This window comes from Enhydra lutris, unplaced genomic scaffold (genome assembly GCF_002288905.1).
Source record: "Enhydra lutris kenyoni isolate GAN:26980312 unplaced genomic scaffold, ASM228890v2 scaffoldscaffold6, whole genome shotgun sequence".
NCBI lineage: Eukaryota > Metazoa > Chordata > Mammalia > Carnivora > Mustelidae > Enhydra > Enhydra lutris.
In genome coordinates this window covers 16,027,876-16,051,283 of record NW_019154090.1, presented here as the reverse complement: position 1 = coordinate 16,051,283, position 23,408 = coordinate 16,027,876, and the positions used below count along the sequence as shown (strand labels likewise).

At 51.2% G+C, this 23,408-nt stretch overlaps 1 protein-coding gene across 4 annotated transcripts in view; it reads left to right on the top strand.

Moving 5' to 3' along the window:
• LOC111141674 (TOX high mobility group box family member 2) overlaps nt 1-23,408 on the top strand; it is a 126,928-nt gene that overhangs the window by 29,751 nt on the left and 73,769 nt on the right. For all 4 annotated transcript variants that reach the window (XM_022494420.1, XM_022494421.1, XM_022494419.1 and 1 more), the window contains exon 2: nt 20,449-20,514. In XM_022494420.1, coding sequence (XP_022350128.1) covers nt 20,449-20,514 — 66 coding nt within the window. The remainder of the gene's footprint in view (nt 1-20,448; nt 20,515-23,408) is intronic.

Below are 23,408 nucleotides of genomic sequence, written 5' to 3'. Positions count from 1 at the left end.
AGAATTAAATGGGACTGGATATCTAAAACACTGTGTGGTGCTCAGTGAATAAAAATACTTTCCCCTCTTGGGGAAGGATCCTGGGAGCCCTTGACCGGGGCCCAGGGTATCTGCTGGCTCATAGAATCTGACACGCAGCAGACACCTAATGAATATTTATGGAGAGGATGAAGGTGCCCAGGGAATGGGAAGCCAGAGTTATATGTTTATATCCTTGCGTGTAATTGCTTTGTGATCGTGGGTAAGTTTCTTTGCCTTCTTTAAGTCTCTGATTCGCTTAGAAAAATAGTTGAGGCTGGTCCTACTAACCCCTACTCTTCATTCCACGTTGGAAATCAGGGATGTATGTGGGACCTTCGGTGGACGGTGAGCTTCAGCTTTGGAATTAATTTCCCTTCTGTGATTAGTGGCACCGTGATGACTCCCTCCCTCCTGCTGCCTCCTGCGTTCGCAAACCAGTAATTAACAAAGCGGGGAGCAGAGGCAGGGATGCGAGGTTTCCTGAGGAGGCAACTGGAGCACAGTTGGGGCTCCCTCTGTGGCCCCTGCTGTGATTGCCTCAGGGGGTCTGAGGGCTGTCCGGAAGTCACCATCTTTGTCCAGCCAGGGGGCCTGGCCAGTACTCACATGTGTGGATCACAAAGGAAGCCCTGAAATACCGTAGATGGGAAGAGATTTCTCCAGCTTCTCCCAGGCCCTGGGGGGACATTTTCCAGGGAGGGTGTGGGGGCCTCCTGCTTTTGGGTATCTGTCGAAATGGCCATTGATACAGGAATCAGGTGGGCCTAGATTTGCAGGCTTCCCTCTCCTGATTTCTGGCTGAGACTTTAGGCCACGTACTCCTTCTCTCTGGGTCTTACTTGCTGGGCAGAACAACTGAAGCCATGGGGGCAGAAGCCTCTTATGAATGGGGGAATGGCATAGAAAAGCCGCTTTGGTTTGCACATCCTTGCCCCAGAGGGCTCATCTGAAGGAGACGGTGACTCTAAATGGTCCCTGTCTTGATTCATTGGCTCCCAACCCCCAGACACTCCCTCCCTTGTCATGCCCATCTTGGTATACACTGGGACTGCCCACTCCTCAGCTTACATCATCCCCGGCCCTTCTCTCGGCCTCACTCCCCGACGGCTGCACCTGCAGGGTACAGCACGCCCTCCCCACGTCACTACTACCTGCCTGATTGCTTGGGCGATCCAGGAGCCTCCCGCTCAGGCCTCCCTGTCTCCACCTCCCTCGTAGAGTTTGCTCTCTGCACACAGCTAGCAGGATCTCTGTGAACCACTCCCCTGCTGAAAGCCTTTTGTTGGATGGTTGCTTGTAACCTGTTGGATCTGTTCTGATACCCTTAATGTGGCCACTTGGGGGGCCGGGGCACCTGTCTGATCTCATTTTTTGCAGTCAGCAAGCTAGCTTCTGCCTCCTCCCTCCCAGGCAGAATCACCACTTTCTGACCACCCCCCCACTAACCACCTGTAGTGCTTCTGGATTTTATACATGCAGACCTTTTGGTCCAGAATGTTTCCTTTACCCCTTGAACTCCTGCTCATTCTCGCAGACAGAGCTGTGGCCTCACTGCTTCCCAGAGGCTTGCTCTGATTGCTGACTCCTCCCACCCCCAGCGGTCTGGGCCAGGGACCCTTCCCTGCATCCGCCCCACCACAATCCTCCCCATCAGTGCTGTGATGCTCTGAGGGGATGGACGCTGGGTGTGATGCACCTTTACGCTCATGCTCTCTGGAAGGACAGATACCACAGAGCAGCTGCTTGGGAAACATCAGTTTAGGTGCCAAAGCCAACAACTCCTTACTCATTAAGGGCTTTCTGACCTTAGAATCCTCAGCCTGTGGTTTGATTTGGCTGGGTCACCCCGGATAAACCATCTAACCTCTCTGATGTTGGAGGGTCTTGAGGACAGACAAGGGAACACACATAACAGATCTCCTCTTCTTGCCCACCTGCTGGACAGTAAATATCCCCAAAGACACTTGGAATTTAAATGGCTGAGCAGAGCAAACCCAAAGAGGGGCCAGGCCCAGCGGCCCCCAGTGCCGTGCACAGAGGAGCCCTGCACAGAATCTCAAACACAGGCAAAAATAGCACCCATTGAGGCAACCTGCATTGCAGAAGCCATAGGAAGAAGCCGCAGGCCGAGCGGATGTCACCCGCTCCGAGGCCCCACGGAGGCTCGGATGTGTCGAGCTGTTACAGCCCTCACGCCCGCCAGTACTGGCTCCTCTGACCACAGCCATCAGATAAGGCTGTGGAAAAAAAGGCTGGCTTCCTCTCTCTGGGGAGGAGTAATCTCAGTGCCATCTGTGGGGTACACTCCATCCTCTGTTGCTTCTCTGGTTTCTCTCCACCCCACCCCCCACCACCCCCTTGCTCGCCCTGCCCGCCCTACTGGTCTTCACCCGCACAGCCCGACCTTCGGGCCTTTGCACGGGCTGTTTCTCCACCCATCCCCCATACTTGCCTGGCTTAGTCTCTTCCCTCTTTCCAGTTTGCCCAACCGCCCCTTTCTCAGTGAGGCCTGCCTTGACTACCCTGTTTAATTTCGCATACACTCCACCCTGGTATTCCTGATTCATCTCACCAGCTCACCTTTTTCTCCTTTCCGTAATTCTTACAACATTCTCACATACTGTGTAAGTGGCTTACTTACCAGGCTGAATGTTTGTTTTCTGTCTTCAAAGCAAGAGGCAGGCTCCAAGGATCTTGGGTCCCAGAATAGTGCCTGGTGCCCCCGAGGAGGTAATAAATAGTCTTTCAGGAAATTAATGTATGAGTGAGGGGATAAGAACTAGTCCAGCAATCAGAAGAGGGTCAGGCTGGATGTGTTTGGATTCTTGTTTTATGTGCACATTCACTCACTCACACACTCACACGTGTGCTCACACAGATGCCCTCAGCCATTTTTTGAGCCTCTCCATGTTCAAGACAGGGTTGGCCTGGGGTAGGTGCTCATCAAATGCTCATAGGAAGGAGGTGGGGACTGACAGCAGGGCCAGTGGGAGGGAGGCCTTGTGCTTTAGGGAATGGACCTTGGCACATCTAGGAGTGGTTCAGCTGGCAGGAGAGGAGAGGTCCAGTGGGAGATGATTGAGGCATGGGGCTGGAGAAGGTGGCAGAAATCAGGTCAAGCGGGACCACAGAACCCAGGGAAAGAGGTGGGAGCCTTTGAAGGATTTTAACCAGGGGAATGATTTATGGATGATTTAGACTGGGTTCTCCTAGTTTGTGATTGGGTAGGAAAATCCAGTCTTTGTTCTAAGTCAACTATATGCCAGACACCCTTGGCTGTGCTTTTTATGAGGTTTCTCATGAACCCATGGTGTAGATGAGAAAATTGAGACTCAAGGGAAGGAGCCTCACAGAGTCCATCCTCTCCCTATGACAGCCTGAGTCATCTTTTATAATGTAAATCAGAGCATGCTACTCCTTCTCAAGTACTCTCCAAGGGCTTCTCATTTGGGATAAAATCCAAATCCCTACTATGGCCCCAGGATTTCACCTGCTTCGGCCTCTGCTGACCACTCTAATCTCAACCTTGTTCCTCCTCTGTGCTCTAACCACATTATTCCTCCCCCGTGTGACATTGACAGCTTTCTGCTTGCTCACCCCATGGACTTTGCACTTGATAATCCCCTCTGCCCACAGGGCTTCTTGTGTGGCAGCCTCCTCCTCCTCCTGTAAGGCTCCCCCAGTTTAACCCTAGAGAGAGATCTTTTCAAGTCTTTCCATTTTCTCTCTCCGTAGTTCACCTGTTTGCTTCATGGCATTTATCGTGATTGTAAGACATGTTTGTGTGTTTGTTGCCTGCCTCCTCCTGTGGGCTCTGAGGTCTGTAGGGGCGGGGACTGTGTCTGCGGAGGATGCAGGGAGCTCTGGACCTGTGTGGCCTGGATAGCTGCACGCCCCTGGACCTGTGTGAGGAGACAAACACGCCCTCCACCCCTGCCCCAAGGAGGTGCTCCTTGATTCCCACTGCACCTGATCTTGACCCCACTCCCAGTGCTGCCCACATTCCCCATAATGCTATAGGCTCTGCCTGGCCTTTCAACTGCCTGGAGAATCCATGAATACATGTGGAAAGATGTCAGCTCTGGGCTCAACTCTCAGCTCAGCCATCTAAGAGCTGTGAGACCTTGAGCAGTTTCCTTTACCTTTCTGAGCCTTGCTTTGCTCATCTGTAAAATGGGCACACCGAGGGACAGTCTGTCAACAAGGGCCTAACACCTATGTGCCCTGTGCTTGATTCAGCTCTAAACTCCCTTATCTGAAATCCAAAAAGCTCCGCCACCAAACGTTGATTTGTAAATATGCCGCAAACTCATTTGGTCCCAGAACCTGGTCTGAACAGACACAAATATCTCCGTAATTTTTACTTAACCCACTTATGTGTATATTTATAGAATTCCCTGCGGGATTATGAATGTGTTTTACTGCACCTGTTGCTCCAGACCCCTACTGAAGGTACTGTGTGATGTGTGGGATTATCACTTCCTCTTCAGAATCCAAACGAATTCCGAATTCTGAAATCCTGTGAGTTCTGGCTCTGGGGCTTGAACCTGTGTATGAGAGCTGGCAGACCTTCTTGGGGCATGGGAGGGTTTGGGGGGCCTCTGAAAGCTGTCACTGTGCCAGAAACCTCTTGTTTCCTCTTGGTTTCTTGGTAGCCAGTGTCTTTTTAGTTGCTTGGGGTTAAGTGGGGTTTTGTTTGCTCGGGGGCAGAGGTTATAGCTTGAGCAGGGTGAACTCAGGTGCTCAAGCATTTCTGCTTTGAATTGAAAAGGGGAAATTTTTTCTTATGAATCATCAGAAAAAGAAATCAAGAGGAAGTGTGTGACCAAGGAGAGGAAATTAGGGTTTGCGAACTGCGTGAGTCACCCCCTTTCTGACTCCTGGGTGATCCCTTGCTCTTGGCAGTTTTCATTCATCTCCGAGACTCTCGGTTCCATAGTTTGGGAAGCACGCTGGGAACTGCCGTGGTTTTCTTCTGGCTCCAGCCCCGCTTCCCTTTCTAGCCGTCAACATAAATGTCTCTTTTTGAATCTCTGCCACACCAGTTTACTTAGTATAGCTCCATCAAATGTTTCTTCTGTGTCCAGGCACTGCACAGAGTCCCGCTTCCTGGTCCCCACCCTGCCGATTGTCATAACAGCTTCTGCCTGGCTTCCTGGACAAGCCTCAGTCTTACCTTTTCCAGTCCCTTCTCTGTCCTGAGGCCAGAGGCCAGCTTTCTAAAATGCAGCTCCCACAGAGGGCTTCAGCTGCCGAGTCTAGCCCTGGAAGCCCCATCAGGAGGAGGTCCTGTTTGTCTGGCATTTCAGCTCTCCCTGCCTCCCTGCTCGGTGCATGGGCCTCATCTCCAGCACCCCCCCCCCAACCTTGCTGGGGGCTGTTCCCATGCTCGCTCCCTTCCATCCGGTGCCTTCTCTCATCACCTGGCTAAGTATGCTCTTCCTGCCGGGAGAAGCCGTCTCTCTGTGCAGTCTTTTTTTTTTTTTTTAATATTTTATTTATTTATTGGACAGACAGCAATCACAAGTACGCAGAGAGGCAGGCAGAGAGAAAGAGGGGTAAGCAGGCTCCCCGCTGAGCAGAGAGCCCGATGCAGGGCTCGATCCCAGGACCCTAGGATCATGACCTGAGCCGAAGGCAGAGGCTTAACCTACTGAGCCACCCGGGTGCCCCTCTGTGCAGTCTTTTTACACAGCCGTCTATGCTCCCATGAACTCTGGCTCCCAGTATGCCTATCATTTGCATTACAGTTCCTACCGTTGCCTGCCTCAGTATACCACAAGCTCAGGAGGACAAAGACTGTGTCCCACCCACTGCTGGTACCATCTCCAGCTCAGAACAGAAGACCGTTTTAAGCAAGACTAGGTGTACTGGAGACAAAGGGGCACCCCCTTAAAGTGGTGAGGGGGTGACTCCTGAGGCAGGAGACAGGGGTCTTGAATTTTCCACTACCCTGCTCCCGGCTGGCTGTCTGCCTTGGGAGTGGCTGCCATATTGCTTTCCAGTAGGCTGGAAACTGTTTTCCTTGTCAGCACTGGCGTAAAATATCCCTTTCATTATAGTAGGTGTGTTTCACGTACATTTCTCCCCCGTCATCGAATCAAGTGTACATTTTCCCTGTATATTTGTTTCTTCGTAGATTGCCTCTTGCCTGACTTTCCTGTTTGTGTCCTGTGTCCTTTTGTCTATTGGCATCTTGCTGTCTCTTTAATTTGACTGAAATGTTTCTACATCGTATATATTAACTGTCTCATAGTCGGTGCTGATATTTTCTTAGTCTGATGTCCTTTTCATTTTGGTTTTATTATGCTTCCTTCTACAGAACATATTAATGCATATATATTTGAATCTGTCAATCTCCCTTCCTCTGTGATTGCTTAAAGGGCTGAGGAAGTTATCCTGCTGCCATAGATCTGATAAACATTCTGTTCTGTTTTCTGCTATTTCCCTATAACATGACTTTTTATATTTAACTCTTTAATCTGTTTAGAGTACATTTTGGTCTGTGGCTTGCACTGGGAATCTAGGTAAGTGTTCCTAAAGAGGAACAGAATAACCCCGTCATCCCCATTCTGTTTTTGTCTTTTTTAAAAAAATAATTGGTCTTTGTCTCTTTGTTTCCAAAAGGAGAGACAAAATAGAATAGTTGTTATGAGGGTGAAACTTGGCCCAGTGAAGATTCTGGCTTTGCCACTTTCTGGCTGTGTGACCTGTGAGCAGTTGCTGAAATTGTACCATGCATTTTCTCCTCCGTAAAGTGGGTTGATATCTCCCTCAGAGGCTCGAGTGAATACTGTATGGAAAGCATGTCCCGTGTACCCGGCATATCGTTATGTGCCCTCCTTTACCGTACGTGTTCATACAGAGCCGGGTCTAATTCTGCGCTTTCTTTTCCATTGCACTGATTTTAAGTTCTTCTCTAACATCACTGTCACACTCCTCTGGCTGTTGGCACAGAAAGTTTTAGTTTCTGGCCAAACTAGGCACCCGCCATTACTCTTCTTTTAGAAATATTGCTGTAAACCCCCCCTTTTTTTAGTGCATGTTGATTCTTCCCACCCACTCTGCACTGCAACCCCCCTCAATGGTTTGTAGACACCCCACCCTACTCGTGCACACACACCCCGGTTTTTTTTACCCTCTGCTCACTCTGCTCCCTCTACCTAACAGATGTGCATCAACTGCTCTCACCTGTCTTGTCTCCCCTTAGTGCCTTGTTGACCCTCGGTGTCATCAAGAGCTGGTGCCCATATTCCCTCTGGACCCCAGGCTTCCCCGGAGATCATTCGTGTCCAGTTCTCAGAGCCTGGCACATGGCTGGGTACAGCGCAGGTACCCAGGTCAGAGATTGGGGAAGGGGGGGCTGGTCCCCATGACCTTCAGCTTTGATGGCAAGTGGGCTAACTCTGGCTTCTTTTGGACACCCAGGCTCAGGGGACCTAGCAGTGTGGTGGTCGTGACCCTCAGCATGCTGTTGCTGATCCCTGTGGGTCACCTCACAGCCCGGGCCTCAGTTTCCGCCGTGGGATAATGAGAAGGTCTCTGAGGCTCCCGGTTTCTCTTACCTTGGGTGGCTCTGAAGTGAAGATGTGGTGGAAGAACTCACTGGCCTGTGCTGAGCCTCAGAGCGCAGGCTGTTTTCTCTCTCTCTGTTTTCTGGGGGAAAAGGTCTGTTAGGACCAAGGTTCTCCCATTGGTCTCCCAGCCCCTGTGTGCAGGGTCCTCAGGGGGAGCCCAGACTTGGGGAATAGAGGTTCGATTATCAAGAACAGAGGCCTGGAGGGCAGGAGTCCACCTCATGCAATGAGGTGGCACACAACCCGCAGGTTCCATTCCCGTTTCCGGGGCGGGGGCAGTCCAAGGATCCCCCGGGCGAGTTCCTTGCCTTGGCCACACGGCCGCACCGGGCATGAGCGAGCCCAGGTCTGCGGGCTTCCAGAGCCTCTGTGAGCCAGTGTTCCCCCAGCTCCCAAGTCCAAAGGCTGGTTTTAAGGCAGCACTTAACAATACAGCAGCAGTGTTTACATATATTATTTCCTGTGTTATCTGGCACTGACAGAAGGAAGTGAACTTGGTACTTTGTCTGTGTTAGGTTTTGGGGTTAGATGCCTAAATGCCAAATTCTTGTGACCTAGAAAACCTTTCTAGGTCAAATTGCTATTTCAAAAGATTTTTTTTTTCTTTTCTCCCCCCCCTTTTTTTTTAACCGACCCACGAATGAACGCTGTCGTTGACATATTTCCCTTCCAACAATGCAAGCCCTTTGTGGCATGATTGAGGGCTTGTTTTGTAGCGCTGGGAGAAAATATCTCCCAAATCATCTGCTGCTCATTGTCTCTGGCACTTGCTCACCCCACCCCCCACCCTGTGCCACAATCCCACCCGACGCTCGCTCATGTGGCCCTGGGTTAATTGTCTTTGGCAAGGATCGGTTTTGGGACGTTTATCCAACTGCGGAGGATAGATAATTGTCAAGCATGAATACTCGCCATCCCAGCAATCTGAGGCTCTAGACCACTGACCGCAGCCCAGTTTCTGGGGAGGCGGCTGGGATTGGACAGCTCCGAAGCTCTGCAGGGTAGAGGGTCAGACCGCAGACATGGGGGAGTCGTTAGAACCTTGACCCTGCCGATGGGCTTCTGGGTTTGAGTCCTGACTCTACCCCCTACCAGCTGGGTGGCCTTGGGCAAGACTCTTCACCTCAGTTTCCTCATCTGTAAAATGGGAGCCTGAGTAGTAGTAACTTACCTCAGGGTTATTGAGAAGATTCTATGAGCGAAAATTTACAGATCAGCTAAAGGAGAGCCTGGGTTATGCAAGCATGGTGTAAATGTTGCACCAATTAGTCGAAATGAAAAAATGATCATAGCGGTAGTGGATGCTCTCCTGTCACCCGGATCCCTCCTCATCTGAGATGCTCATCCTGCCAGCTGATCAGAGTGTTGGCTGCTGTTGTCTGGCAGCTGAGCCTCCCTGGGTCTTGCCTTTTGTGGAAGGAGGGGGCCTTTCCCAAGGTTAGCCCCTTCCCCCAGGGCAGCCTGGGTCCCGTGGCCGGGAATGCAGTGGCTCCTTGCCTTAGTCTGGGACATGGCTCCAGAGCTGTCCTGTGGACAGGCTGCCGTCTCCGGTGTGACTGCATCACGGCTCCCCTTGTCCCTCTGCCCCTCCTGCCTTCCGCCTTTCCTGGAGTGCCCACCCCCGCCCCCCACCCAGTGAACTTCCCACCTTCACTCTCAGAGCCTGTTCCCAGGACCTTGCCCTCAAACCACAGGGAGCCACCACATGCTGACTAGATCTTGACATCCATTTTAAAACACATCTATCTCACTTGCTTGCATTTCCAGAACCTCTTTGAGGAGCAGCCTTGAGGGTTCTGCACCATCCCCGTCCCCTCCTCTCTGGCTGTACACCATTTGTGCACCATGGACATGCTCAGCAAACTCCCCCTGCTCTGTAGGGTCGTGGCAGAACATTTGAAGTGGGGGTTGGTGATTTCAGGACCCTCCTCTGGTGGGAAGAGGAAGGTCTAATTCTGGAACAAACAGCAAAACTTCAAACTGACCAAACGGGGGTGCCTGGGTGACTCAGTCAGTTAAGCATCCAATTCTTGGTTTTGGCTCAGGACGTGATCTCATGGGTCATGGGATCGAGCCCTGAGCCAGGCTCTGCACTCAGCACGGAGTCTGCTTGAGTTTCTCTCTCCCTCTCCAACTGCTCCTCCCCCTGCTCACACTCCCTCTCTCTCTAAAAATAAATAAATAATCTTAAAAAACAAAAACAAACAAAAAACCCAACCCTGACCAAGCGGCTAAAGGACTCAAGAGAGCCTCATCCATTCAACCCCTTCATGTACAAAACGAAGGTGAGGCCCGGAGAGAGGAAGGTCTTGTTGAAGGCCACAGAGCGAACAGGTACTTCTGCTTTTCCCCCCAGAGGAGAGAGCGCTTTGGGGAAACAGCAGGACACGGTGAGCTGAGGAGTCAGACAATAAATGCTTTCGGGGTGCCCCCCAAGCAGAGGGGCAGCTCTCATCAGGGGCTTGTTGGAGGGGGCAGCATGGAAAAAAAGGGAAGAGAAGGGAGGTACAGGAGGGGAGTCTGAGTGAGGGACAGTAGGCCACCACGAGAGTTGGGTTGGCAGAGGGCAGGTTCTCAAGTTCTTTCCAAGACTTTTCCCTAGTGGCAAGGATAGGGCCTGAAGAGAAGGTCCTGGGCAGAACCAGACAGGAGCCTTGTCTTTCCTGACCCACGCTGGCCCCTCCCTGCCGAACCAGGTCTCTGCTCAGGACTAAATGAGTGAACAGATGAGGGAAGGGAAGATTGTGCTGGAGAAGGACTGCTTCACTGCCGTGATGGTGGTGGGGGCGGTGGGAGCAGGAACAAGCCGCAGGCTTTTAAGACACCAGCTCCTGGTGGGGGAGGACTTATGGCTCAGAGCTGGGAATGTAGGTCCCTATCCTCCCTCCTCCCACCCCAGAGATGCCCATTGGCGCCAGCTGAGATGAGACTGTGGCTACACTAGGGATGCAGGTGGGACCAGCGGAGAACACACATGCTGGCATCCCCAGCGGCAGAAGCGCGGTGGACGGCCGGCAAAGCCTGCGCCAGATCTGATGGGGTCCTCGCCCTGCTCCTGGACAGTCTCACTGGACCACACCCTGACCCACTTCCCGGCCTGCTCCCTCCAGCCGCAGGCTGTGTCTGCAGCCCCCTTGGAAACATTCCCCCTCACAGCGGCCAAATGAAAATGTTTGTTGAAAACAACATGTGCATAATTAAAGCTTAATGAGCGCTTGTCTGTTTGGAATGTGCAATTAGATTTATAATCGGGGATGGGAGCGAGCTCCAAATGGCTTTAAATGGAGCTGAGAGAGAGGATAATTTTTGCCATAAATCTGCGGTAGTGTTGGAGGGTACGTAAGCTGCTACCGGCCTGCCAGGCTGCCATGCTCTGCCCACTGGGCTGCGCTGCCCGTCAGCTCCTCTTGGCAGCTGCCACTGGCTAATGGCTTTCATGGGACTCACCAGGGGTGTTTGAGGTGGTTCTGCTCTGGGTTGGAGTGGGAGCTCGCCCAAGCTCTGTGATCAGAGCTCACTACGGGGAGATGAGGGTTGGGGCCAGGTGTAGCTACCCTGTTGCGTGGGGGGCCCTGGTGGACAAGGGGTCTGCATGATCCCTGTGTCCCCTCTGGGCTGGGAAGTGGCTCCACATTTTGCTCTCTGCTGCATCCCAGTACCTAGAACTCAAGTGAGTGGTGTGTGTCTGCACCAAGCTCTCGCCTTGAACAAATCACTCCTCCTCCGTGCTCCTTGGTTTCCCCATTTCCATCACAGAGAATTCTTCTTTTCCCCAGGGACCGCATCTCAACCAGTGCTCTCCTGTAGAAATAGAATGCAGACCACATATGTAACTTTAAATTCTCTAGCAGCCACGTTAAAAAAAAGTAAAAAGAAGAAACAGGTGAAATTAATTTCTAATAACATACTTCAGTTAAATTCATGTATCCAAAATGTTACCACTTAAGCATGTAACCATTATAAATGTCACAGTTTTTTTTTTTTTAAAGATTTATTTATTTATTTAATTGACAGAGAGATCACAAGTAGGCAGAGGCAGGCAGAGAGGGGGGGGATGCAGGCTCCCTGCTGAGCAGAGAGCCCAATGCGGGACTTGATCCCATGACCCTGGGATCATGACCTGAGCCGAAGGCAGCAGCTTAACCCACCGAGCCACCCAGGCGCCCCTAAATTTCACATTCTTTTGTTGTTGTTCTGAGTCTTTGAGCCCTGGTGAGTACACCTTAATTTGGACTTAGCTGCGTTGTAGGTGCTCGGGGGCCACATGTGGCTGAGGGTCACCCTCCTGGAAAGCAGGAAGGAGGATGGTTGGAGCCAGTTGAGAAGGTTCTGCTTCCCCATCTGTAAAATGGGGACAATGACTCCTATCTCCCAGAGGAGGCAGGTGCCTGGTAGCTCTCCACCGCAGGAGCTGTAGCGATCTTTTCATACTCCCTCTCAATGTATTTTATGACTTAAACAGGCAGCACCATCCACACCAACTCTTGTTGGTAGTGGGGAGGAGGGTCCTACAGTCGCGACAGGGCTCGGCTTGCTCGAGAGGCCTGCTCCCGGCCGCCCTGGCAGGCATTGCTCCCCCTTACTGGCTGATGAGGCCCCAGGCACAGAGCTGTCAGGTCACCTGCTCTGGTTTACAAAGCTTGGAAATGGTGGGGTGGGAAGCTAGTATAAGCCTTTGGGGGACCAGCAGCCTGGACTATAGACTCAGCTCTGCCACATCCTGGCTGTGTGGCCTTGGAAAGATCCCTTAACCACTCTGGGCCAGTCCTAGGGCTGGGTTTCTCAGGGGGCAGAATAAGGATGTGCATTATGCTGGTAAAACAGGTGCACCAATAAAGAGAAAAGCTTTTTTTGGAGGGAAATTGATATTTGGTATTTAGGAACAAAGCATCATCGTGGGAAAAATCTCTCATTTGGACTCTTATGAAGATTTTAATTTACAGATTTTATTTCAAATTATATGTGGCAGGCATAGGCATCAGGGGTCTTTCCCATGTGTGAGACCTCAGAGGGTTGTATAAAGACCCACTCAATTTCCTCACCGATGGGAGAGGGGTAGTTATAGTGACCTAGCGATCTCTTGGGGTTGTTCTGAGGATTCAATAATTGATATAAGTAATAGCTAACAATTACTGAGTGCTTTCTGTGTGCGTACCAGGCGATGTTCTCAGTACTTTCTGTATGTTAACTTAGTCAATCTAAGTGATAGACCCATTTTCCAGATGAGGAAACTGAGAAAGAGTAACTTAGTTAAAACGTCACGCAACTTGAAAAGCAAGGCTGAGATTTGGACCTAGGGAGCCTGGCATCAGGGCTGGTGTTTGTAACCATCATCCTTCTCTAAGTGTGCTTGCGCCCGAGGCTCTGTCCCGGGGCCTCTTCCACCTGCGCAGCGCCTCTCTGCCTCTCCCCCGCCTCTCCTGGGTCCTGATGTACATCTCTCTGTGACACTGCCACATAAAACCACACTCTTGGCAGGGCCCAGGGCGCAGCTGCCACATTCGCTGCCTCTAGCTTTTGAGCTGCATTTTGATCCACGCAGAAGGAGTGTTCTCACAGCCCGACGTGGGGGTGGGCGGGCGCGGTGTATGCTGCTTTGATTGTTTCCTCTTTAGATCTCTGTGAGGTGCATCTCTCAGTGTCTGCCACTGGCTGCGCTGGGGGCTGTGCATCCTTGGTCTTTGATCTGTGTCTCTGTGCAAGGAGCGGAGCAGGGGCAAGCAGATTCTACAGAACAATTGTTGCTTTGGTACCAGGAGTCAAGGCCAAGTTCAGAACTGGCTGGGTGGATTTGGGCAAGCTCTCCAGCCACCCTGAGCCTTGCCTTGCTCATCTCTACAATGGGGCTGGCCCTGAAGCCTTGGCATTTCTGGGAGGGTTCCAGTGAGAAGATCAGGCACAGCCCGGGTATGAGGTCTGGTACACGGTAGCTGCTTACTGGCCTGAGCTCACAGCAGCCTTGAATGCCATGTTCCCCGCTCTTTGCCTGGCCAGTTCCTGTGTGCCCTCCATCCCGGAGCTGCCATGTTGCCTTTTCAGGATGCCTCTCTTGAGAAGCCTTCCTTCCTTGTGTCCATGTCCCTGGAGTAACCTTATCCTGCCATTGCCACATTTGTCAAAGAAGAAACCATTATTTGATGTCTGAAATGCTGAATTCGCTGCTATACTTTGCAAAGCTAGTCTCTCCAAATCAAGCACCAGCTGAGATCTGTAGGATTTGGGGGGAGCACAGTGTCCCGGGGTAGAGGATTTTCAGAAGCAGGAGGCTCTAGGACTGGCTGGGTCCTAGAGGTGGGCACGTGGCTACTGGAGTTAGACTATTATTGATCAATTTGATTTTCAGAGGCTTGAGTGAATGTGGAGCTGTCACTGACCAATTGGGATGGGCTTCGAACAAATTTTGTAGTTACTCGTTCCCATCTCGGGACTATGGCCAGAGAACTGCCCGTCTTTCTCCCATGTGGGGAATGGGAGGATTCTGTTCTCTGAAGCTTCTGCATAGAACTGGGGTCTTCTTGAAGGCAGGGACTGTCGTAGTCATTACGTCTTGTGCCAGTACAAAGTTGGGCACATAATACGCACTGGAGATATTGTTCCGTAAACAACAGTTGCCCCCCTCTGTAACCTCAGAACCCGTTTGCTTTTATGTTTCTGTGCCTTATGACAAGTTTTATTTATTATAAATTCCCAGTGGTTGTGACTGTGTTACTTGGCACATTGTAGGTCTTTACTACATGATATACAAGGACATGGATTGATTTCATTTTGCTTCTGCATATTTAAATTAGATCCTAGACCCAGTTGGAAAGTATGAGTGAATGAGGGGAAGGCACGAGAGGGGCGGGGTCAAGGTGAATGGGTTGACTTTGAACAGGATGGAGATATTTCACCTTTTCTGACAAAAGGGAAGGGCAGGACTGGTGTACTGTGAACAGGGTGGGGAGGGGAGAGATTTGAAGGGATAGCTGACAGCCTCAGTGACATAGGAAACGTAGTCCTGATGGAGAGCGTTGCCAAGCCTGATGTGGGGAGAAGAGTTTAACACATAATAACAATAATAGGTTAAATTCAAGGTCACTCACAACCATTACTGGTGGAACCAATACTCTAATTCATGAATCTGTGCTGTAGCCCAGGACATCACATTACATGTAGAAGTTGAATTGAACCCAGAGCCAACTTAGGATGGAAGTTTAAGGTTGGGCCCAAGAACACAGATCTACAGAAGAAAGCAAGAGTGCTAAGGGTACAACACAGCCAGAAAAAAAAAAGACCAGGGAGAGTTGGATTTTAGTGGGTAGAGGAGGGGAAGAGGAGGGTGCTCCAGGCTGATGATGGGACAATATGTGTAAAGGCTGGGGCACTGGAGGTTCTTGTAACCTTGAGGGATGCCCTGGGACCTGAGGCTCAGGGCCAGTTGTCATGGAGGGTCAAGACCAATGATGTGGTGTCACTGCAGGGTTTTGACCCAAACACTAGTGATAGCCGGGGTGGAGGATGGATTGGGGGGAGTGGGAGCTAAGCACAGAGCCTCTGTGGGTGTTTGGATTAGAGGATATCAGAGAGATGGGGTCCAAAGTCATCGTGGAGGTACTGCTTCTGTCCTATGTAGAAGGTGACATCTTCTCTCAGGATGGTGGACCCCTGGAAGAAGAGCAGATCCAGGCACATGTCATAAGTTCAGTGTGGGGTGTGTGGAATTTGAGATGCTCATGGACCAGATGTCCAGGGAGAAACTATACGTTGGAATCTGGATGTAATTTGGTTGAAGATGAACATTTGAGAGTCAGTGATACGTTGTAATCCTAAGAGGCCATGACATTGTCCAGGGGAAGTATGAGTAGAGTGAGAAGGAAATACCAGATATAAGTTAACCATCCACTTATCCATCCCACTCACCCATGCAACCCACTCCATCAACCCAGGCATCCCACGAGGGGTTTTCATTCTCACTCTTCATTCTTCTTTCTCACTCAACCATTCCATCCATCCATCCATCACACCCACCCACCCACCCATCCCACCTTCTAAATCTGCTATCCAATCACTGAGTCATCTGTTGATCTACCAGTACCCTTTTCACCTTGGCTATTTGCTAAGTTTCCTTAAAGTTAAAATGGGATCTAGGTTGGGAGAGCTGTTGGAGTAGGGGCCCAGGAGCCCCTCTTGCTAAGGAGACCACATGGTTTGGGGGAGAGACAGACCCTTCAGAAGCCTCTGTGAGCAGGGTTCCTGGTGGCCGTCATGAAAGGGTTATCCCCACACATTCAATATTTGCAAAAATGTGGGTTCTTTCAGATTCCCAAACTCATTTCCATGACAAAACTCTTGGGAAGAGAAGATGAAGGTCTGGCTTTTGCAGAACAATCTTCCAGCTGTAATGAGGACTGAAGATGGCGATGGGAAAAGGAATTATAATTAGAATATGAAATGGGGAAAATTAATCTATTCCAGTCAGTGGTAAGAGGATGTTCTCCTGGCATTTCACGGAAATTCTTAGGCCATTTTCCCCCTGCATTTTACACCCACCCCCAATTTTAAAAGATACAGAAGGTTGCGTGGCCTGAAAAAATACATTTTTGGCCGAGGGGCTGATAAATTGTGAGATATGCATGAAATTTAAGCTCCTATGTGCATCGGTACATACCCACGCCATCCACGTTTGTGGGTACACTCAGGCAAGTTCTGTTTACATCGCTGCAGATGAACCGTCCTCCCTTCCTTCCCCGGTGTGCACGCTGTGGGCGTCGTGTACCCGTCACATAAAGGGTCTATGACACGTGCACATTCAGGCTTGTGCTATGGACACCTATGTGTTGGCTTGTGTTGCCTGTGGGTGTGGTATGTGTGTGAGTAAGTGTTGTCACAGTCCCCCACCGGTTTGTGATGTGTGTGTAGTCACCAGGCTTGAGCACACTGCATTTGACATAGACATTTGTGTCCGCACACACACACCCCGCCCCCAGCATTCACTGTGAGGTGGGTACAGATGTGGGCATTTGTGATCTTGGTTGTGCACGTGGAGGAGGAGGGGGCCCTGCTTTGTGATTTCTCCCCTTGGCTTACAAGTTCTTTCCCCCAGAAAACAACCTCCCCAAAAGGGCTGAGGAGGTATGCTCCAGGCCTTAGGACCCTGGGGGCCAAGCCAGGGGAAGCCTGGGACCCTCGGGGTCACCCTTTCTCCTTCCTTCCCCTGCAAGGACTCTGATTATGGTGGAACCCTGAGCCAAGGAGGTCAGAGAACAGACTCCCTCCACCTCCCGCCACCACCACCACCACCATCTCGGGTTCATGGCTGCCCAGCAGCCAGGTCCCAAACCCAGTGCGCTCCCAGGGCACCATGCAAGACAATTGGGGTAACCCATCAGAAGCTGACCCAGGCCTGGTCTTGGGAACCTCTGCCAACTGCTCAGGTCCTCCTTGAAGGAGAGAAGCAAGCTTTACTCCAGTACGTGGCAGCTTTTCTTGGTTGAATAAATGAGTGAATGGATGAACCCACTAGAGGCAGGCTCTGGGGACCTCATGTGGTCTTCTTGGCAGACCCCCTTGCGTGTCCCAGGCTATACACCTCAAAATCCAGGGTCTTCTTTTCTCGTATCCTCAGAGCCATCCCCCATGACTCACCGTGGATAATGTCTCCCTCCTTTGTGCCAGCCCCAGGCTAATGGTTGCTTCTATAGTGGGGTGCAGCAAAGCCTTGTTCCCCACTCTTAAGGGGCTTCTGGCCTAGTGGGAGAGACCAGACCAAAGAAGCAGGCAGCTGACTCTGAAACCCAGCCTGTCTCTAAGTGTGTGACTTTGGACAGCTGTGAATCCTCTCAACCTGATCCCTTGGTTTTAAACAAGGAAAATAATACCTGCTTTGCCGGGTTGTTTTGAGGATGAAATGAGATATTTTATGGTATTTGCTCAGTGCTGGGTATATTCATTCATTCCCCATATATTTGTTGAGTGCCTGCTGTGTGCATCAGGGAGAGCAGACAGGGTCCTTCCTTTTGCGGTGGTTCCATCCTAGCCAGCATTTAATAAATGGGCTGTTGCATGGGCTGTGTTTTTAGCCTGTGCCATACCGTTTGATTACTATTGCCTTATAAAATGTTTTAGACACCTGGCTAAACTAAGTCCCCCTCCATTTCTAGTCATCGTTTCTTATAGAACGTATAAATTATGTGTGGCTTTTTAAAAGGTTTTACTTTTCTCCAAGTAACAAATGGCCGTGGTGACACATCAAATAGCACCCAGGAGTTTTTGTTGAAAGCTCCCCACCCTGTCCCATTCCTTGTCTCGTTTCTGATGCCAGCCTGTTACAGATGCTGGAGGGGAAGGCAGTCTGGAGATGACCAGGACACAGTTCTAGCCTGCATGCTGCTCCCACTCTGGGGCAGAAGATAGATGTGGAGACAATCTATGTTGTAAGAAGGACAGCCAGAGGAGGTGAGAGCCTGGCAGGCCTCCTGGAGGAGGTGGTTTCTGAGCAGAGCCTTGAAGCATAGCTCCAGGCACAGTGTGCTGGATGACCCCTGCATTGGGGGCCAGTGCCCAGACTCTAGGCATGGTGCGACCTTTTCTTTTGTTAATACGACAGTCACTGAAGGACTCTGCCCATCCCTGTGCTGGCAAGGCATTTGGGTATACCCATTAATCCTACCGCCTTGATGGGAAGACTGGCCTAGTGAAAGATAATGTGAATAGTATCATGCTTCATTCATTCATTCATTCATTCAGCCAACAAGCAATTATTGATTATCTGCTTTGTGCCAGGCACTATTCTAGGTGTTTGGGAGGCAGAGAGCCCAAGACTCCTGACCATCAGGAGCCTCCATTTTGATAGGAGAAATCCTCCACAAGCACTGAAAATGGTAAAATAAGTAAATGATGTGGAATGCTAGAAGGTAAAAGGGTCTATGGACCAAAGAACAAGGTAGAGCAGGGCATGGAAACCCGGAGGGGTGGGGGTGGGGGCCCGCAGAGGTAGCAGGCTGGGCGCTGAGCCTCTGTGCGTGAAGAGGGCCCAGGCGTCCTGGCATCTTGTGCATAATAATGGTAGGGTGGGTTTTCACGGCCTCCGTGAGGGTGCTTGGCAATGCCTATCAGAATCTCACATGCACACACGCCTGAACCCAGTGACTTTACAGACTAACCCTACAGATAAACTCACACCCCGGCAAAATGATGAATGTACAAAAATATTCACGAGAACAGTGCTGGAATAGGGAAAGACTAGAAACAGCTCGATTGCCCGTGAGCTCCGCTAGTTGAATATATCTGTTACATCCATACCGTGGAATACCAGGTACCGGGAGACAGAATTACGTTCTGATATAAAACACTTCCCAAGACGTGTTGCTAGGAGAAAAATGAGGTGCAAACCAGGGTGTAGAGTATGTTGTCATTTATGTGAAAGAAACGACCATAAAATGTATACATGTGGACCAGCTCTGAAAGGATGTAAAGGAAGCCGGTAGACTCAGGGGTCGTCTCTGGAGAGGAGAAAGGGGTGGTGGGAGGTGGGTGGGAAGGAGAATTTTCACGCTGTTGCTTTTCATGCGTTGGAAATTTTGAACCATGTGAATATAACCTAATAAAAAAATTACATTTTCAATTAAAATTAAATGTCCAGCTGCCATTGGGGCCCCACCCAGATCCCTTTACTAGCCTCTGCAGCCATCTTCCATCTGTCAGGAGCTCTGGCTGCAGATGGCTCACAGCTGGCACGGTTCTCTGGGGAACTGTCCCTGGCCAAACGGGGGCCGCCCTGCTCAGAAGGTTATGCCTCCCCTTGCCCCCTAAGGGCAGCCTGCAACCAGTGACTGACTGAACTCCATGGGGCGATTCATGCCCTATGGCTCCTCATGGGACCAGGCTGCTGCGGGTCTCCAGCTGAGATCACACCTTTGCTGAAGGACTTCCACTGCCCTGTCCTGTTTTCTTCCCTCCCTTGCAGATTTTCCTGAAGAGCACTTCCCAAAAATTCACATGCATTTGAATGCTGGTCTCATGCTCTGCATTTAGGGAACCTGATCCAAGACACCTCTCTCAAGGGAAGGTAACTTACTGGAAATGAGCTAAGTGCTCTCCATGTTTTGGTACAATACCCCGTGGAGAGGGGACCACTATCATTATCCTCATTCAGCAGATGAGGATCCTCAGAAATTCAGACACCAGCTCAAGAATGCACATCATGGGAAAAAAGCCAGTGAGCCCAGAGCCCACACTTCCCCCATGACACCTGCTTCCTACTGCAGGAAGATCTTCCTGCATCCAGACTTAGCAGCTTATCAGAACACAGGATTGTAGTTTCTGTGCATGGTTTTTACCACAGCCCTCACTGCTTGTGGCCAGAGGTGGCCTAAGGGGAAAACGTGTGTGTCAAGGGGAGGCCCAAGCTTCTTAGGATGGTAAAACCTGGAGGTCATGTCTGGGGCAGGACTCTGAAGATCTCAGCCTCCCTCCATCGTGTGGAATCCTAGCTCCAGTTGATAGTCTGATGTCCTTTTGGCCAAGAGAGATATTTGCATACTTCCAGGGATGGGGAGCCTCAGTATCTGACAAGGGCCGTCTGCCACATCTCTGGACAAGGCATTAAGGGCAGAAAGGTTTTCTTCTCTTCATTCTGTGATTAATGGTGCCAATCCAAGACCATGGGGGCCACAGAACAGGGGCTGCTCTTTCACCCTAGAGAGAATTCTGCTGAAATGGGATTTGGGCATCTTGTGCTTGAGCTTTGCTTCTCCAGGCCCCACAGACCTTTCCCCTCCTGCATTCAGTCTCGTGACCTCCTTGGACGTCTCCTGGGGCTTTCTGGAAAACATCTTATTCAGACCGACTTCTCTCTCTTTCTCTGTTCTAGTTTGATGGTGACAGTGCCTACGTGGGGATGAGTGACGGGAACCCAGAGCTGCTATCGACCAGCCAGGTGGGTGCTCCATCCTCCCTGTGTGGGGGTCCAGCCTGGAGCTGGCCGGAGCTGAGCTGCTGCAAGGTGGGCCCGGGGTGGGGCAGAGCAGTGGGGCAGGGCCACCACTATCCTGTCTCATAAGGATCAAGAACACCAAGTATCCCTTTAAGAGTGATGAATCCAGCTGGGACCACGGTATTTTCGGTAAATCACCTACCTGCCTCTGGTTGGCTTAAAATGGGCACCATTGAAAACTTGGTAAAACTGCAAATGTGTTGCCCACATTTCCCATGGATAGAGGAGAAATTTTCAGCAGCAGTTAGTAGAGATGTCACACGCTCCCTGGTACTCTCTGCCTCTTGCCACCACATAGCACCCACAGGATCGACACTGGCAGGGAGGCACACATGGCCATGCGAAGGCACGTGGAGTTCTCCTGCCCACCTAGAGTTGTGTGGTACCACTGGGGAGTATTGTGGATGTGGCATACAGGGAGGAGAGCAGAGGCTTCCTGTGTGGTCCTCCCTAGGAAGGAGACTGAGTCATCCCTCTGCAGGGCTATCCTGGTCCCTAGCCCTCTGGGAGTTCCAGATGCCAGCTAGAATCTGAGTTTCCACTGAGAGCCTGGTCTCCAAAAGTTGTTTTCTTTCAGTTGGTAGCATCCTCACTGCAGGCTGGGGTGCCGGGGAGGGCGCTCACTGCAGGCTGGGGTGCCGGGGAGGGCGCTCACTGCAGGCTGTGGGTGCCAGGGAGGGCGCTCACTGCAGGCTGTGGAATTTGGAGGATGGTTCCTTAAGGCAGTGGTGCCTACAGGGTGGCAGCACCTCAGGGTGCAGAGGAACTTGGGGAGCTGGACAAGCCCGTCCCTGGAGCTGACCTCCATCCTCTGTCTGTGCAGTCATGATGGTTGTGGCAGTCCATGTCGGGTGGCTGGGCCCACATTTTCCAGTTGGGGAATCAGAATGCTATTTACGTGCCCTCCTGTGAGACAACCCCAGTGGTGGACATAGATGAGTAAAGCATGAGCCTGTGGCTTTTAGGGTGCACTGCCAGTGAGGGAGGATCCCGTACTCAGTGCGGGGGAGTGAACTCTGCCGTGGGGCACTGCATCTCCCTCCCCCGCTGCTGCAGGGGTGCTCGTGCTGGGGCTGCCATCCACCATCCATGCCCCTTCGCTGGCCTGTGACCGTGTGAGCATCACAATGCTGGGGCAAGCCTGCCTTTATATGGCACTGACTCGTGCCAGCCTGAAAGACACTCTGGTGGGCAAGACTCCAACTCCTGGAAATGCTCATTTTGGAAGAAGCCACTGGAGTCATTTAATTGTCCATAATCAGCTTGGACATGTGGGCGTCTCAAAAGACCAGAGCTTCCCCGCTCCCAAGCATCTCATCTGAGCCCTTTCGCAACGTTTAAAGTGCATTTTGTTAACGTGCTGAGCCTGGCTCTCAGAACTGTGGCAGGTGGAATCGGCATGGCTGAAACCCTGATGGAGAGCGTGGCCACCATCCTTCCGTGGGAAGGGAGGGTGGGGCTCGGGGGGCTCCCCCTGGGCCCACAGTCCTTTGCAGAAGAGATGTGGGGCAAAGCGATCCCACAGGCTGCTCGCAACAGCGCCCTTGCCCGCCCGCCCAGTGTGTCGTCACTGTCGCAAAGCCTCTTCCTCAGTGGCTACTTCAGCTGACCTTCACCAGTCTTGAGAAGTAGTAGGTTGTCATTAATCCCATTTTCTAGATGAGGAAGCTGAGGCTGGAGGATGTTGAGTGGCTCGTTCAGGGAGGGGACAGCTGGGGCTCAGAGCTCCACACATTACTTTGTTCCATTCCTGCCTCAAGCCGGCCACCAACTTCCTTCAGCCAAGTGTCCCTTTGTCAGAAAGCTGTTCATGACCCTGAAATCCAAGTTAGGTCCCCTCCCCTTGATTCTCTCTCATGACACTGTGTCTTTTTAATCCGTGGCATCTGTTCCTGCTTATCTGTGTGACGACTTGGCTGGCATCTGATTTCCACACTAGACTGTGACTTCCATGAGAGCAGGATCTGGTCCCTCATTCACTGTTGTAGCTCCCAGTGTGTTACAAAGCCTGACATGTAAAAGGCACTCGGGAAAGACTTGCGTGATGGGTCATGTGGCCCCTTCTCTTTTCTGGACTTTAGTTTCTCTGGCAGTGAAATGAGGCAGTTGGATTCCCCCAGGGGAACCCAAGTCTCTTGTGCTGTCACTCGGAGTCTCCCTAACTTAGCGCTTCATAAAGAAAACATCAGGGTTCCCTGTGATTGACCAGCCACCTGGTGGCAGGAGCCAGCCTTGATGGGAGCAGATTTAGCAATTGCAATCTAGACTTCTTACAGGGTACCAGTTGGCTTTCGTTGCATACGAAGCATGTCAAGGGGCTCCTGGGTTGATCAGTCAGTTGGACATTGGACTGCTGATTTGGGTCTCAGAGTCCTGAGATCGAGCCCTGCATTGGGCTCTGTACCCAGCACAGAGTCTGCTTGAGATTCTGTCTCTCCCTTTCCCTCTGCCCCTGCTCTGCTCATGCTTGCTCTCTCTCTCCCAAATAAATAAATAAACAAAATAAATAAAATCTTAAAAAAAAAAACCCTAAGCAAGTCAAAACTTAACGTCTTAAAACAACAAATATATACATAGTTCAAAATTCCATGGGTTGGTGGTTTGGTTGGGTTCAGCTGGGTGGCTCTTCTGGCTGCAGCTAGGACCCCTGTAAATGGCCACTGTAAGCTGCCAGGTCAGCTGTGGGCTGGTTGGCATGGGGACTCACTTCTCTTCCAGACAGTTTCTTGTCCCCCAGCAGGCTAGCCTGAGGTGGTTCACGTGGTGGGAGTGGGTTCCTCAAGCAGCAAGGACAGCAGCTGCAAGACCTGTTGAGGTCTAGGCTTAGAATTGGCACA